Here is a 16,481-nt window from a genome sequence, read left to right on the forward strand (position 1 = left end):
CGTGTGAGCCACGAGGCTACTAGGCAAGTTGTATGTAACATCCCAAAATTCGCTGAGTTAAATCGTGCGCTAATTAATTTCAAAATCGAGTTTTCGTCGTTGAGCTCAAAGTTTTTCCTTAAAGCCCTAACCCTAATATTTCGGGAACCGTCCCTGTTTCGAACATCCCGATGTCCAATCCCTGACGCTGCCCTCTCTTTTTCTGTGCCACGCGTCACGAACCACCGACCGCCGCGCCGCGCCCGACCGACGCGCGTGCGCAAGCAGTCGCGGTCGGCGCCGCGATCGGCGCGAATCCCGCCCCCTCTCTCTTTCTCTTTCTCTCCCTCCTTTTTCTTTTCTTTTTCCATTTTCCATTTTCTTTTTCCTTTCTTTCTCTTCCCCCTCCTTCCTTCTCCCGCTTCCCCCTTCTCCTCTGATCCGCTCCCGCGCGCGCCCAGCGGCCGCCTGTGCCCGGCTCCTCCTCCCCGAGCGCGCTCGGCCCGACCCCCCTCGCCTGCGGACGCGCGCGCCCACCCCCCACACGTGCGGACGCGCGTGCCCACGCCACAGTCGCCGCGCCGCGGCGCACCGAGTGGCGTACGCCGCGCGCCTCCGCTCCCTGCCCGCACATCGCGCCCTGCACCGTGCGCACGCGCACGACACCGGCCGCCCGCACACGCAGCAGTGCCGCCCGCCCACGCGCTCTTCCACGTGCACCCGCCGCCTGCCGCTCCCTGCCTCGCCGCGACGCCCGCCGCTGCGTGCCCGAGCACGCCGCTACGCTCGGCGTCGCCCGCGCGCACGCGCACGCGCACCCACACCGCCATTACCCCCCTCTGCGCGCCACGACACGGCCAGCGCTGCCCTGCTCCCATGTGCGTTCGCGCGCCGCCCGTTGCCTAGCTACAGCGCCGCCACGAGCCCTGCCCGCGCGCCAGCACGCCACCCGCCGCTGCTGCCCTGCGCTCGCCCCGCTGCCACTCGCGTCACATCACCTCGGCCCGTCCTCGCCGGCCGCGCCACCGCGTCCCGACGCCAGCAAGCGGCCGGAGCGCCATAACTCCACCCCGCACCACTCGCCGGACGCCCACTGGCCACACCTACCCGCCACCACCGCGCTCGACCTCCCCACCGCCTTCCCGCCGCTATAAATAGACCCCAGCCCCGCCTTCGAGCTCCGCAACCGCCACGAGCCGCGCCTCCTCCCAAGCTCCAGTGCCGCCGCCGCAGCCCCTCCGCCCGCCACCGCCGCTCTCGACGACCCGCCTCCGCGCGCCGCCTCAGCTCAAGGTGAGGCCGGGGATCGGACCCCGCACCTCCCCACTCCGTTTTCCCCCTCCCTCCATCCGCTATCATGTCCCAGGGCCACCGGCCAAGCACCACCGCCGCCCGTTGCCGCCGGCCACCGTGGCTAGGACACCTCGGGACGCCTCGGGTCGAGCCGCAGCAGGGGACCGGGTCCTCCCGCCTCACTCCTCCTTTTCCCCTCACCCCGAGGCCAGACCCGCGCCCTGAGCCACCGGTCAGGCCGCCGCCGGCGAGCCCTCCCCACTCCCCTGTTTCCCAGTGCGGGGGGTGGAGGAAGAGGACAGGGCATTTAGCCCAAAGGCCCCTCCCCTTCCCTTTATTTAGTAAAGAACCCCCCACTCTTTGCTATTTTGCAAAAGAAACCCTGCCATTTACCCTATTTCAAAATAAACCCCTTCCACATACAAACATAATTCTACATATATCCTTGACCCTTCAGATATCTCCAAAAAAATTACAATCAGGCCCCTGCCTTCTCGAGAATAATTACAACTAGGTCCCTGACCCCTTATCTAGCCCCTGAACCTTTATAAAATCTAACATTTCATGCGCCAAAACAACTCCGACCGACCCGAAACTTTACCACGCCTCTCGTGTCATAGTTTTGGCCATGCCATTAGGAAATCACTAAACAATTTTATTCCAAACTCCATATCTTAATTATTTCCGATTTGAGCTCAACGATAAAACTTTCATTTCTCCTTCTTGATTGTGTGTTTGTGTGTACGTGTCGTAGACCACGGTGTGAACGAAGGAGAGCCCGTTGACGAGCAGTACTGCGAGCCCGTGAACGAGGACCAGCTCCGCGACCCCGAGCCCGAAGGACAGTGCTTCGACCAGGACCTCCCCGAAGGCTTCGAAGACGGCAAGTTCAATCCCTCCCCTTTGATGCATGCTTTTGGTCCTATTTTTTTATAAACACAACCCATTGGCCTGTTTTACAAAATTTCATATGTTTTGCTTGCATGAAAACACGGTTGGATAGCCACCCCTTGATTTGTGATGATCATTCCTTGACCACCTAGATTAATGTCTGATTTTGCTTGGACGTTAATCGATATTAGAACGCTTAGGATCTGCTACCTATACAACTTGTTTTATAAAGAAAAAGTGTGTGTGTGGGAAGAGATAAAAGTGGATTTTCGAAAGATGAGTCTGGACGGGATGGATGGCATTTCAGTGTGATTTGCCGTTTGGTGTGCTCGTGCCGGTATGGCAGGGCAAGGAAGGGAGATATCCATCTTGTCACAACTAAGGACCGAGTTGGTGTTACATCTCACCTAACTCCACTCTCGTGCAAACCACTCGACCGTTGAATGGGCAACGGCTTAGCATAAATCCCACTAGTTAATTTGATAGCCATCAGGAGAGCTGAGAGCAACGGGTGACTAAGGAGAATGGATAAGCCCCGAGTGACTTATGCCCGGTTATACCTAAGTGAACGGTCGATGACCCCTTGGTGCATTCCGTGATGGCTAGTCAGGTTTAGCTAAGGTGGGTAATGGTTTTGTTGGGATCTGCTCCGACACTAAGGTGATCGAGTTGCGGTACCCCACTTGTGGGTAAAGTTGCACATCTCTGCAGAGTTAAGAATCTATTCGAATAGTCCGTGCCCACGGTACTGGGCGAGTTACGGTGTGGTCTCACAACTAGTGTTTACTTCGGGATGGGTTGGCGTGAGTTGTTTTGGAATTGTGTCCGGCAATTGTGCCGTGTGCTACTGCGGATGAGGAGTCCGGTAGCAGTCTAAAACATGGATCCCGTGTGGATCAACCCTTGTGTTACTCGGTATGAGGAAGCTGGTTTTACAAATGTTTTCTTTCAAATGAACCCCTGCATAAAATATTGCTTTCCGCAAATCAAACCCTAGCCTTATCCTTGATTTATCCTGTGCATTATATTCTGCTTATACCCCTCCGTGGGCGTGGTTGGAATTGCTGAGTACGTTTGTACTCACCCCATTCTTTATTTTTACAGAAGAAGATCCAGACTTTGTGCCTGACGACATTGAGTAGGGGTACCGTCCTGCACCCAGCCTTGCCTGTGGATTAGGGTCACCTGCAGGAGATACCGCATGGCGCCAGACTCTGATGATTTTCTCTTTGTTTTTAATATCGTTGCGTGTGCGTGGATTGTAATACTCGCGATAGTGGCATTCCTCTGCTCACTACCGCGTAGAGTTGTACGGTAATGAACCATCTGATATAATAAATGTGTTATCAGCCTCCTGGGACTGATGTTTGTAGCACATTTAAGTCTTTTTTTATGAGGGGACGCTTCATTGTAGTAACCATCAACCAGGGGTCAGCCGGCGTGAACTGCAGGGCAGAGGGGTTTTCTTTGTGCAATTTGTCCCATGACGTCGCCGTGGTTTGTAGCTTACGTACTAGTAGGTTTTTGATGCCATCGTTCGCAATGATATGATCACATTGCCCCAATAATATTGCTCCTAGTCTCAAAAAAAAAAAACCGTTGCTCATGTGTTCATAGTCTATACTCCGTACATTATACTTTGAAAAGGAGAGAGAGGGTGTGTTTAGTTCGCGAAAAGTTCGCGAAAAAGTTGTTGTAGCATGTTTCGATTTTATTTGGCAACTATTGTCCAATCATAGAATAATTAGTCTCAAAAAATTTGTCTCGTCATTTACAACCAAACTGTACAATTAGTTATATTTTTTAACTATATTTAATACTACATATATATATCATAAAATTCGATGTGATATATGTCAGTAAAATATTTTGAAAACTTTTCGCGGAACTAAACACAGCCAGACGGTTAGCTTGCAACTATCGCCAGACCGGACAGACACGGCCGCCCGGCCTGTCACCGTAAGCACCGCCAGGTGTCGCCGCCTGCCGCGGAAGCGCGGCGTGCGCGTAGAAGAGGGAGGGGGAGCACACCCGCCGCCCACGCCGCACGCCACTGCTAGCACGAGACCGGCCACGGCTCCAGCAGATTTTCAGTTTCACACGCTGCGATCGATCGGTCCTCAGCGCGATGCGACGGCGACGTCGGCGTCCCGGCTGACCTGGCCTCGCCGCCGTTCACACCTCTGCTGCCTGTCGGCGAGTCGCGTCCTGTTCGTCCTCCCCGCCCTCGCGCGCCGCCGTGCAAGACGGATCGGGGGGGGGGGGGGGGGGGGGGGGGGGGGGAGGCGGCGGTGTGCGAGGACGATGCGCACTCGTGCTCGTGTGGGTGTCCAGATTCGTATGATTCAAGGTGATTGCAAATAGGCTTAGACTGATTTTGGATGAGATCATATCAGAGGAACAATCTGCCTTTGTTCCGGGCCGGCTAATCACAGACAATGTCCTTGTTGCTTACGAGTGCATACACTATCTGAAGCGGAAAAAAGGAAAATCTGGAGCTTGCGCAGTGAAGTTAGACATGGCAAAAGCTTATGATAGAGTTGAATGGGTTTATCTGAGGAACATACTTCTTACAATGGGTTTTGATGAGGGCGTTGTGCAACTGATCATGAAGTGTGTGGAGACAGTGTCTTTCCGGGTGAGAGTTAATGGGGCCTTTTCTGAACCCTTTGTGCCTTCTCGAGGGATTCGGCAAGGCGACCCGCTCTCGCCGTACTTGTTTCTCTTATGTGCAGAAGGGCTTTCTTGTTTACTGAAGAGTATTGGTCCCCAATATTTGGCAAGAGGTGTACGGGTGGGTGTACACTCCCCATGGATATCTCATCTCCTCTTTGCTGATGACTGCCTAATTTTTACTCAGGCTTCAGAGAGAGGTGGTCAGCGCTTAATGGATATTCTTAATCATTATCAATTGGGTTCTGGTCAGCTGGTCAACATGTCGAAATCAGCAATTTTCTTCAGCAAAAATTGCAGCGACACTGACAAAGAGATCGTCAAACAGACAACAGGGATTCAGAGTGAAGCTCTCTGTGAAAAGTATTTAGGCCTTCCAACTGCTGTGGGAAGAAGCACAAAGGCGGCCTTTGAATCTATCCCAAACAAAATTCGTGGATTAATGGGGGGTTGGGGGGAGAAGCAACTCAGTTGTGCTGCTCGGGAAACACTAATCAAGTCGGTGGCACAAGCTATACCCACCTACTCTATGAGTTGCTTTGTTCTTGCTCCCTCGACTTGCCAGAAGATTACATCGGCTACCTCTAACTACTGGTGGAGTAGTAGTGTTGATCAAAGAGGGATGCACTGGAGGAACTGGCCGGATATGTGTTTACCAAAGAACCAGGGAGGTTTAGGATTCCGGGACATCAAGCAATTCAACATTGCGATGCTCGGCAAACAAGGCTGGAGACTTATGGTCACACCTGAATCACTTTGTGCTCGCGTGCTTAAAGGCAAATACTATCACAACAGTGACTTTATGTCGGCCACCAGAAAGAAGAACGCCTCCCATACTTGGCGTGCGATTTTGGCAGGAAGGAAAGTACTCCAATTGGGTGCAATCAGGCGCATTGGTGATGGGTCTACAACTAATATTTGGCGTGACCGTTGGCTGCCAGATGGAGTAGGACTAAAGCCCTTGTGTCGCAAGGAAGGAGCAGTGGCTGAACAAGTTAGTGAATTGCTAAGTCCGGATGGCCAGTCTTGGGATGAGACTGCTCTTGAACATAACCTGATTCCTCTGGATGCGGCAGCGGCACGTCGGATCCCGCTAGGTCGCTCGACGGTGGATTTCTGGGCATGGTCTGGGGAGCGTCATGGGCTCTATTCAGTCAGATCAGGCTACCGTTTGTTGGCAGAGGCGGAAGCTCAGCAAAGGGATTGTTTGCAAGGAAGGGCTACCCATTCTAATAATTCTGGTGACCCTCGTTGGAAAAAGTTATGGAAATGTAAAGTGCCCCCAAAGGTACGTGTGTTTTGGTGGCGTATCATGCATGATTACATCCCCAGCAGAGCCAACCTTCATCGGAGACATATCGATCCGCTCAGCATATGCGATACTTGTGGGGCTCATGAGGAGACAACATTCCATGCACTCACGGAATGCACATACGCAAGACAATTCTGGTTTAGACTTCGTGAGCTCACTGGCGTCAAACTCCCTAACCTTACACCAGACTCGTGGACAATGGAGCTGCTTGAGGACAAGATCTGTGGTGAGAAAAATCGGGCGCTTATCCTCTGTGGGATGTGGTCAATCTGGCGGTCCAGGAATGACCGACGCCATGGCAAAATACCAATTGACATGGGCGCAGCAATCAACTGGGCTCTGGATGTTTGCTACCACCTCATCACTGTAAACGAGAGTTCAGATGTTCCCATAAGTCGGCTGCCGACTCAGCGGTGGCAGCGACCACCGAGTAACACACTAAAGGTGAATATTGATGGGGCCTTTGTTGCAGAAACGAATGCAGGAGCAATCGGAGCGGTGGCAAGGGATGACGCCGGGGATTTCTTGATGGCAATGACCAAACGGCTTCCGGCTGTTGCGTCGGCTCTAGCAGCAGAAGCAGAGGCACTCCGCGCTGGTGTACAATTGATTTATTCAGTGTCACATGGGTCGGTGATTATGGAAACTGACTCGTTAGAATTGGTTGGGCTTTGGAACAACAAGGAGACTCAGAGGTCGGAGTTTACACCGATCTTCAGTGATATTCAGGAGATGTCCTCTTCGTTCTCCTCCTTCTATGTAGTGCATGCTAGGCGTTCTGCTAATAAGGCAGCTCATGTTTGTGCTAGTTATGCTGAGCATAGCGCTTTTGATGTTTGGGCAAATGACCCTCCTAGCTTCCTTTTGCAAATTTTGCAAGATGACTGTAATCACTCCGATGAATGAATGAAGAAGCTATTTCCAAAAAAAAAAAAAGATTCGTATGAACACCAACTGAATGCACTGAATGCGTTGGACAGAGACGTCAACCCGATCGGCAGGTGACGGCGAATGACGTCGGTTGACTTGCTCAGAGGCCAGTGACAGTCCCGTGTGACTGGTTCTTGTACGGTTGTTTTTTTTCATCCTTTTCTCGGCGACTAGTGGCTTTTGATTTTGTCAACATGAGTTTGGTGTAGTTTTTAATTGGCGCAGTAAGCTTTCTGCTCCCAAGTTCTGCCTCTCTTTATATCAGAAGCTTTTGTTCCTACGGAGCTTAAAATAAACCTCTATCGCATGGGATGTTTGGATGCTAATTAGAAGTACTAGTCTATCAATCCGTGCTCCCGCACGGACTAATTAGAGTTAATATAAGAATAAGATCAATAATTATAATTATCTATCTCACGACCTTGTTTCATCTATTAACTATTCTAACACACTCTAAACTATATATTTATTATTATCTAGTTACAATAGATTTCATTTTGCATCACACCTCCATATGTATTCAATATATGTTTAGTTGAACTATTTGTTTGTGAATTGGTATTCTTATCTCTTCCATCATACATGAATATATGGTGACATATACCATGGGTAGTATTTTTATATAAACAATAATATCAATGATATATTAAGAATGATAGAAATAGTAATTTAGAATTTTATATTGGTGCAATTTAATATATTATTATAATTATATAATTTAGATTCAGATTTAGGAGTAATTTAACTTGTAATAATAATGACATAATTGGATAATTTATATGCAAATTTTGAGGGGTATTTGTATTATTCTTATAATGGTATAGGTGGGTAATTTACATAAAGATTAGGTGGTTACTTTAGATTTTTTTTATAATGGCAGAGGTGGGTATTAGATACATGTTTAGAGGGTTACTTTAGTCTATTTTCATAATGACAGAGGTGAGTAATTTATTAGAAAAGATAACAGATCCGATGATTATTATAATTAAAGTTGTTGGATTGATGGTTGGGTGTTTCTGATTTTTGTGAGAATTTATAAAATTTCTCTATTTTTCAGAGTGTCCACCGAGAATCCTATGTGGCTTCACGTGGAAGCTCCAAAAGAGCATCCAATTAGTAATATTAAGATTAAACATAGACTATGATAAAATAAAATCAATAACCTCCAGACTTATTTGCGAGACAAATCAATTTAAAGCATAATTAGTTCATAATTAGCCCATGTGATGCTATAGTAAATATGTGCTAATTACAAATTAATTTGGCTTAATAAATTCTTCTTGTAAAAAAGCTCTATGCTTATGCAGTTAGTTTTATAATTATCTTTGTTTAGTCTTTCTAATTGGTATTGAAATATTGATAGGGCTTACCTTTGGAAACCAAACAGCCCTTATTTGTTTTCTGAAAACATGAAGTCAATTCTTTTTTTTTGAAATACACATGAAGTCAATTCTACAGCGTAGTAGTAATTGAATTGGTGTGATGCCAAAGGACGATGGTGGGTACATAGAGACATCTCGTTTTCACTGATCAGTGATGGTAAACAGGGCTGCTAATGCTGCTCGCCTCGCCGGTGAGACAGTCAATACAGTGCGCGTCTCGTTCAGTTCCAGGCCGCTTTCGATCGTTGACGGAGCCGTCGGATTCTCTGAGGACGCACGGCAGGCGCCACCGTGACGACGCGTCCGTGTCGAGCAGTAATCGATCGTGTTGTTCTCGCGAGCCCGAGCTGTTCCTTGATTGCCAGGTTGCAGGTAAACGTCAACAGCGATCGCGATCTACTGGATGCTCAAGCGCGTTCGCTCGCTCGACGACAACACGCTAGGAACAGTAGGCAGTCAATGCAGAAGCTCCAACCCAGCGGCACTTGGTTCGATTCAACCACGACTCCACAAGATTCCGAGTTCATGCAATGCAATAGTAATCGTCTCGATCGTATGTACACTAATGACATGTGATGGGACAGGACGCCGCGGCAGCCGGCAGGGTCACTGCAGCAGCAGCCCGTCGGGGCTTCCGGTCGCCGCCGGCAGCTGCAGCCGCGACGAAACGCGGCGGAAGGCGTCGAGCAGGCCCGCCCGCGCGAGCGCCACGGCCGCCTGGAGGCGCGACGCCGTCGCGTCCGCGGCGCGGGCCCTCAGCTCCAGGAGGCCGCGGTCGATGTCCGCCTCGTGCGCCGCCAGGAACGGGCGGAGGAAGTCGTCGTAGACGCGCCCCGCGCCCTGCAGCCCCACGCAGAAACGGTTTCAGACTCGCCCCGCGGCAAGGACCGGCTGCGGATGCGGTGCAGAAGAAAAATGTCTTGTGCTCAGAGTGGTGTCGACCGGCGACTTGACTTACCGTTGTGCTTGGGTGCCAGAGGTACACGACGAGCGCGAGCTTCGCCTCGCTGTACATGGGCAGCCACGAGAGCGCGCAGTCGGCGAACCTCTCGAGCGCCGTCAGGAACGCGACCAGAATCCTGTACGGCACCGACAATGGACAGTTCAGACTCGTATTCTGCAGAAGATTAACATGGAGCAATACGTGATTTTGCAGATAAATCTGAATGCTCGATAGGTCTGCGTACCAGTACTGGCACCAGAATCGCAGCTGTTCCATCTGCGGCGTGTTCAGTTCCAGCGCCTTGTAGCAGTCGTACGCCGGGTAGGCGTAGCCTAGGACCAACCTGCATTCCAAAGCAAAGAATCCAAGAACTAGAAGATTGGATCGGGGTCCAAAGCGAGTTGGGAAAGAGACTGAATTTGCAAGGCTGCTTGTACATTAGAAGTTTGGTGATGAATGATACCGCCATCTTCAGTTGTACAATTGGAAGAACGAGACTCTGCAACAGACTGTTCAAAGATTTAGCGCGTTCAGACGCTGGGAATTAGCATACGCGAACGATGCAACGACTGGCTATCAATGAGGGATGCCCAGAAAGTAGAAACAGGCCAGATTCGCGATGAAAGGGAAATGGAAACGATCAAACCTTGCGCAGAACAATTCAAGGTGGTGCTAAAAACTTCCCTCGAATTTTTGTTAGCGCAATCGATTGCCGTGCAGGACTACTGAAAGGGAATCAAAGGAGAGGATGCAATTCAAACCGTGCGGCCAGAAGATACTCCCGATGATTGGGTTGTGGAGAAGGATTCTGGCAGTCGCTTTTTTTGGGGGAAGTCTGATTGGATTCCAAGAACTGGGATAAACATAAACTCAAACCGAAAGAGGCGCATGCAGTATTGCAGTTAAACACATGCAGGGAAGCGGTTGTATCGCGCGGGATGCCAAGGAGTAGCAAGCCGAACCGCCGCGTCCGTTCGCGCCATCACCCATCGCCATCGGGGCCATCGGGAATTGCCGGATTGGGCTCCCGGAAAACGGTTTCAGCGGAACGCCGCGCGGAAGAGAGCCCATCAACGCATGGCTGTGCTTGTTTGGTACAGTAAACTCGGCTAAAGAATTTTGCTAGTTGTCACATGCAAAAGATTGTGCCTTACAAAGAAAAAACCTGCAAAAGAAAAATGCCAAGGGAGAATGAGGTCGGAATGGACGACAGGGATTTCGAAGGGGCTGCACACCAGTACTGCTTCATACAGTACAAACAGCACTCAAGCAGTCCCAAACTTTTTTCAAATTTAGGAATTTCATTGGATCTTTCGAAGAAAAATTGTGCTACATGCAAAAATTCTAGTCGAATTCCAAACACGGCCCTAAACTTTTCCAAAGTTGGGCCCTAATCTTATTTTGCTACAGCATCTGGACGAAGCATTTGAGCATGAACAACTGTAATCATGTCCACCAGCTTCCCTGATCCATTTCTTCTTTCTTTGGGACACAAAAAGGGAAGAAACTTCTCAGTACGCCCCACCATGGACTATGCTACTTTTTCACCAGCAACCATAAAAACACATGCTAACAATCATGAATTGGCAGGCCATTGCCAGACATGCTTCTTCCCCCTATTTCGCGTACAAGTTAGAACGGAGTGAACAAGTTGTAAAAGCAGCACGAACAGGTACCCTTCATCTACAACTGTGAATTCACATGCTCAACGCACACTTCAGGTGAGAGGGCAGAAGAGTTCACAACCATTCACCGTACAAAAGCCTTGAAGAACCACCTCACCACCGAATCAACAAATGAAATCTGTCCTAGAAAAATACATTACTTGTAACAGCCTTAGAGGTACACCGGCAAACCAGATAGGAGCACACAGCAAAAAATCTGCAGGAGCAGTACCATCGATTATACAAACAGAAGAAATGTGGTACTAACGACTACTGCTAAGTGCTAACCATCCATCTAAACAATGGCAGACCAAGCTTCTGTCACTAATCGTGAATTACCATTGGCCTTGCCAAAAAACTGCAATTTTACATGCATACCTCCATGTCGATCAAAGCCATTGCCAAAACATGTATATGTGAGGCCTCCAGGAGTCTAGGTGAATGACTGTGCCACAGAGGAAGTGGTGACCAGACCGGAAAGCAGACCGACAAGAGTGCCACTGTTGTAAGTGCTGGACTCCGTCTGTACAGCATTATCCCGAGAGTCGACGAAAGTGTCATTCTGGAATGGACCTCCCACCAGGGCGCCCATTGCAACATTTGGGTTTGGATTGGGTGAATGGAGATACTCAAATCCTTTGCAGCCTGTTTTTGCATCTGCAGGGATTGACGCTCCTCTGTGGTGTACTTGCTGTGGATAGTTGCTCCCATATCCAACAAGGTAGCTAAGCTTCATAGGGTTGTCTCCCAAGATGTAATTAGCCTGGATACAACAAGACAACATAAATTAGAAACTTACATGATGCCTTTTGATTTACCATGTAGTTTGTAAAACATAGGAACTAACAAATGTCATATGAAACAACATGCCCATCTAGAATAGCAGAATCTTAGTATCTCTTAAGGTTTTGCATAGCACACCTGTGATGCAGCAAAATTGCGTATATCAGTAGGGCTGTAGTACTTTCCACTGCACTGCACTTCCGCTGTCCGTGTTGAGAGCATGTAGTCGCTGTAAACAAGAGCTAGAAATGCAGAATTCGTGGCATGCTGGAGAGAATTCCACCCGCTTATCCAGATCAATCCTCCTGCAAAAGATTACACTAATATGATGAAACTGCACACATACTCTACAGATTCTGTTTTTGACAAAAATCATAGAATCCTCCAGTGTATTTTTAAAGGGGAACTTTAAGATCACAGCAACGCAAGTGTCATCGTTGTTAGCCTGGTAATATCAAAGAGCAGAGGCACTACAATATACCTCCAGTTCTGCTAGCAGTGGCTTGCGGGGAATCTGGAATCAGACCACAAATGACAGCTTCTGCAGTATCTCTATACGATTTTAACCCCTCATTTTCAGCATTAGATATCTGTTTGGAGCCAAAGAAATTTAGTCTAGACAGAAGGACCTGCACAGAATAGACAATGTGAACTTTAAGTTCTTGTACTTGAATTGAGAAGAGGATTATAAAGATATGAAAGGAAGATCAGATAAGCAACTTGGATCCTGAAATGTAAATTCACTCAGTTTAGCCCACACAAACCTGTGTGCCTGGATTTTTGTCATCCCAACTGAACCATGTTGGCCTTCCCCACTCAGCATAAGTTTTTCCATTCTGTACAGTTACATAACTGAGATACGTCTGGTCTCCTGTGGCATGATAGAGCCAACTTGCTGCCCATAGAAGTTCATCAACATAACCAGTGGAATTATAGAAGTCTTGGAGCTTTGGATAACTTTCACTTGAAAGGCCTCTATAAGTATCAGCAAAAGTAAATAGCTTCTGGGCATGTTGAAGAAGCACATCAGAATACGTAGTATCACTGGATTTGAAGACCATTGAAGCTGCTGCCATAGCAGCTGCTGCCTCAGCAGCAACATCAGATCCAGGAGACTTCTTGTTGATCTGTGTGAGTGGTCTTTTCTCAGTCATTGTTTCCGGCCTTTCCCAGCAATTGTGGTCCAGATCAGGATCACCAACCTAGTGACGATCCTCAAAAAGTTAGTTAACATGGTTAAACAAAATGAAAATGGTGTGTCTGTTGCGTTGCAATATTGCTAAACCCGACCTTGCCCACCCAAATTATAGTTTCTCAGAATACTCAAACAAACAAATTGGATATATACACCAGTGCATACATGACAATTTTATTGGGGGAATGTAATAGTATTATATATTATGATTCAGGTATCACACATTCACATCTTACATGTTAAATCCGAGCACACATTGCAAATGCATGCACCCGTTGCACCCTTCCCTCAAGGGTCTACAACTTACATGCTCCAGCTTCACCCCAAATCCTGATATAGGACCATAGGACTGCCATCCCCACGTACAAGTCATCGATTTTCCTTAGGCTATTAGACAAAATAGAAGGAAATGGGACAATGAACCTGCCCTGTCCCAACCATAGCCAAGGATCACAACAAATGTGTCAGTTTAAGCATACAAAGCAGACAATGAAGTTCCTACCAACTATTAGGTGTCCGGATCATGACATCTGACCTGGGTTCGTGCTTCCTAACCAACCAAACTTTTGCCTCAACTGAAAAACTGAATGCCATCAGGCCCCAATATATCCACCCATACTTCAAGCAAACCACATGCCCATACTATTCAAGAACCATCAGAATTCAGGATGCAGGACAGGATGGGATCAATTTTTAATAAATATAGATCGTATTTGTAATGCATATGCTTAAAGGACATCCAAGTGATCTAACCAAGTAATAATCAACTCTAACCTGAATATATAACACATTGTCAGACGGATGTGCAGCGATAAGGAAATCTGTAATCCACTTGAGCGCATCGAGTGCTGGGTCCAGTTGCTTCGCCGCGCTCATCTGATCCCCATACTCTAGAACTGACCAGGCAAGCACAGTCGCAGTGAATGCCATTGGGAAGGTGAACTTCATATGATCCCCAGCATCATACATTCCCTTGGAAAGATCCAGCTCCGCTTCCTTCCCATCAGTCAGTGCCGAGTCCCCCCGCCACGGGATCTGGTTGTTCTCCAGCTTCCCCGCTGCCCAGGTACAAAAGAAAGGGCCAGGTTCAGTTAAATCGGTAGCAAAGTGTTACCAAATATTGCTCATTCAACATTCGAGGGGCATAATTAGACACTGGATCCACCAAGGCACTAAATCTATAGCAAAATCAGCAACACATAAATCAAAACGGCCAATTTGGCAGCCGGAGGAGAAAATTCGAGTGAGATTTGGGAGGCCACACTGTCCACCATCTCCAAGAAAGCTCAAGAAATGAGCAAATTCTACAGCCCCGGCATTTGGTGAAGCAATTCCAATTCAAAGAGTCAAAACCATTATGAAAAGGTAACCGGAATTGGTAAAAATTCTACCACGACTAATAAAGACTTAGGGAATTCATTGGCAGAATTCCAGAAATGGAGTCTACGAAACACCAAAATCAGTCAATGGCCAGTCTTGCCACCTCCAAACGTGGAGAAGCCACATCTACACACGCAAAAGGAGCTTCTTCAGAGGCGGTAAGGCCTCCGGGCCAGGCGTCAGAAAGGCGTCGCGGCCTTCGAAGGCCAAGCCATGGAACGAAAGCATTGCATTGGCTAGTTAAGCAGTTGGGCTAGCTACTCACCCTTCTGGACCTGGAAGAACTGGAGCGCGACCCCGAGCGCGTCGCCGTACTTGGAATCGATGGCCCCCGGCGGCCCCGGCACGGGGAGCGGCTTCATGTGGCGCCCCCTCCCCCCGGGCTTGCGCTTCATGATGGCGAACATAGCCGCCGTGGCCACCAGCGCCGCAATGAGCGCGACGATCAGCCACCCGCAGCACCCGCGCGTGTACTTGGACCCCATCCCCGCCGCCTCCTATCGCATTCGCCGGCCGGCCGCCTCCGCGAGCGCCGGGGGTAGGTCGAGACCTTCCGCCGCAGCCGCTGCTGCCGCCGCCGCCGCCTTGTCTCGGCAGCTCGGTAGTAGTAGCTCGGCAGCCGGGCGTTTCGGCGGATGGGCTCGCGGCTTCGCTCGTGGGCTGGCCGGGTTGGTTGGTGGCCGCGGTGTGCGGACTAGCCGGAGTAATAAAAAGGAATTGTTGGGTGCACGGTCGCGGAGGAGTGAGAGGGAAGCATTGAGGTCCCTGCCCGTGGGCCCGCGTGGATGATTGGCGCGGTGGGCCAGCACCGGCAGTGAGCCGAGAGGGTGGGGGTGAGGTGGTTGTGCGGCGAGCTGAGGCGTCGGGCACCGACAGGAGAGCGGCTGCTGCGTCGGCTGGAAGAAGGGATCCTCTGTGCTGTGCTGCGAGTGACCGAGCGCGCCGTGCACCACCGCGGCAAGGACCCGTGCGTCGCGGTGCACGGCGAGGAGCAGGATCGTCCTGGAGCTGGGCAGCTGGCTGGCAGGCAGGCGCGCGCTGCCCTGTCCTGATTCGCCGTAGCCTTTCATTTCACGCGCAGCAAACAGCGACCGGCTATCGCGAGCACGACCGTACCGCGAGCTGCCACGGCCGCATCAGCCGAGTGCGAAATGCTAATGGCCTGACCTGATCTGATCGTGCTGTCTGAACTTCATCAAGAAAGAAAAGTAGAAAGGATAATGGCCTGCCACATGTTCATCGGATCGTGCCGTCATCCAGAAGCTTTTGCATCGTCGCATGTTCCGAGTTCTCTGGGACGTTAGAGTAATGTCATCGCCAGGTGTGGCAGTGTGACTATCCTGACGGCACCGTCGGCGCCTCGGCGGCACATTAGACGATCAACGGGATCTCAGATCGTCATTCCACCACAGATTAAAAAAAAAACATGATTGCTAGAGCATAATTGTGCCAGGTGAGGTGGGTCAGGGCGTGCGATCGCAGGGACCGATGGGCTGTAACGCTCGTCCGCGGTCCAATCCATCGGCCACTGTTAGCGCTGAACTGGGACGGCGACTCCTGCGAGGCTGCGACTGTCCAGAGGATCTTTTTTCCGCAGCTCGGGAGGGGGGGTGCCTCTTCACAACGCGGGATGCATGTGGCCTTGGATCAGAGCGATCGATCCCAAGGATTGGAATTTGGGGGAGGGGAGCATCGCTAGTGGAATATAATATCTTTATGCGCAATTCGAACCCCTTCTAAAATGCTCGTTCAGCGTCATGAAAAAAAAACAGTAGTGGCAGCACATCCCTAAAACTTTTTTAAAGAGAATCATGCTATTTATGAGTATTAAATAAAATATATTTACAAAAAAATTTCATGAATGTGTTGTAAATCACAAGATGAATCTAATTAAGTCGAGATTTTATTTAATATTGTAGCATTACTAAACAGCTAGATTCTTTTTGATGTGACGGGGTGTAAAATTCTTTAGGAGGGTCAGTTTTGAAGTCTCCTTTAGGAGAAGAGTTGAGCCTAGACTGATCAGAATGTGGGAAGAACTTGTCTCTTTAGTTGA

At 49.5% G+C, this 16,481-nt stretch overlaps 2 protein-coding genes across 3 annotated transcripts; both read right to left on the reverse strand.

Moving 5' to 3' along the window:
* Positions 1-9,066: 9,066 nt before the first annotated feature.
* Positions 9,067-10,692, reverse strand: LOC120662786 (HVA22-like protein i). The gene is made up of 4 exons (XM_039941863.1): positions 9,841-10,692; positions 9,648-9,746; positions 9,419-9,539; positions 9,067-9,300 (listed from the first exon to the last, which is right to left on the reverse strand). The coding sequence occupies exons 1-4, from the start codon at positions 9,870-9,872 to the stop codon at positions 9,067-9,069; spliced, it is 486 nt and encodes a 161-aa protein (XP_039797797.1). The 5' UTR covers positions 9,873-10,692.
* Positions 10,693-11,053: 361 nt separating this feature from the next.
* Positions 11,054-15,150, reverse strand: LOC120658155 (endoglucanase 24). Of its 2 annotated transcripts, XR_005668536.1 has the most exons (7): positions 14,691-15,115; positions 13,820-14,103; positions 12,615-13,052; positions 12,332-12,479; positions 11,989-12,155; positions 11,446-11,830; positions 11,054-11,284 (listed from the first exon to the last, which is right to left on the reverse strand). XR_005668536.1 is itself a non-coding variant. In XM_039936396.1 (6 exons), the coding sequence occupies exons 1-6, from the start codon at positions 14,908-14,910 to the stop codon at positions 11,501-11,503; spliced, it is 1,587 nt and encodes a 528-aa protein (XP_039792330.1). In that variant the 5' UTR covers positions 14,911-15,150; the 3' UTR covers positions 11,082-11,500. The 2 variants fall into 2 exon arrangements, 1 of the variants encoding a protein (XP_039792330.1); XM_039936396.1 differs by having other exon boundaries at positions 11,082-11,830; positions 14,691-15,150.
* Positions 15,151-16,481: the final 1,331 nt, after the last annotated feature.

The sequence above is a fragment of the Panicum virgatum genome, chromosome 2N, assembly GCF_016808335.1.
Source record: "Panicum virgatum strain AP13 chromosome 2N, P.virgatum_v5, whole genome shotgun sequence".
Lineage (NCBI taxonomy): Eukaryota > Viridiplantae > Streptophyta > Magnoliopsida > Poales > Poaceae > Panicum > Panicum virgatum.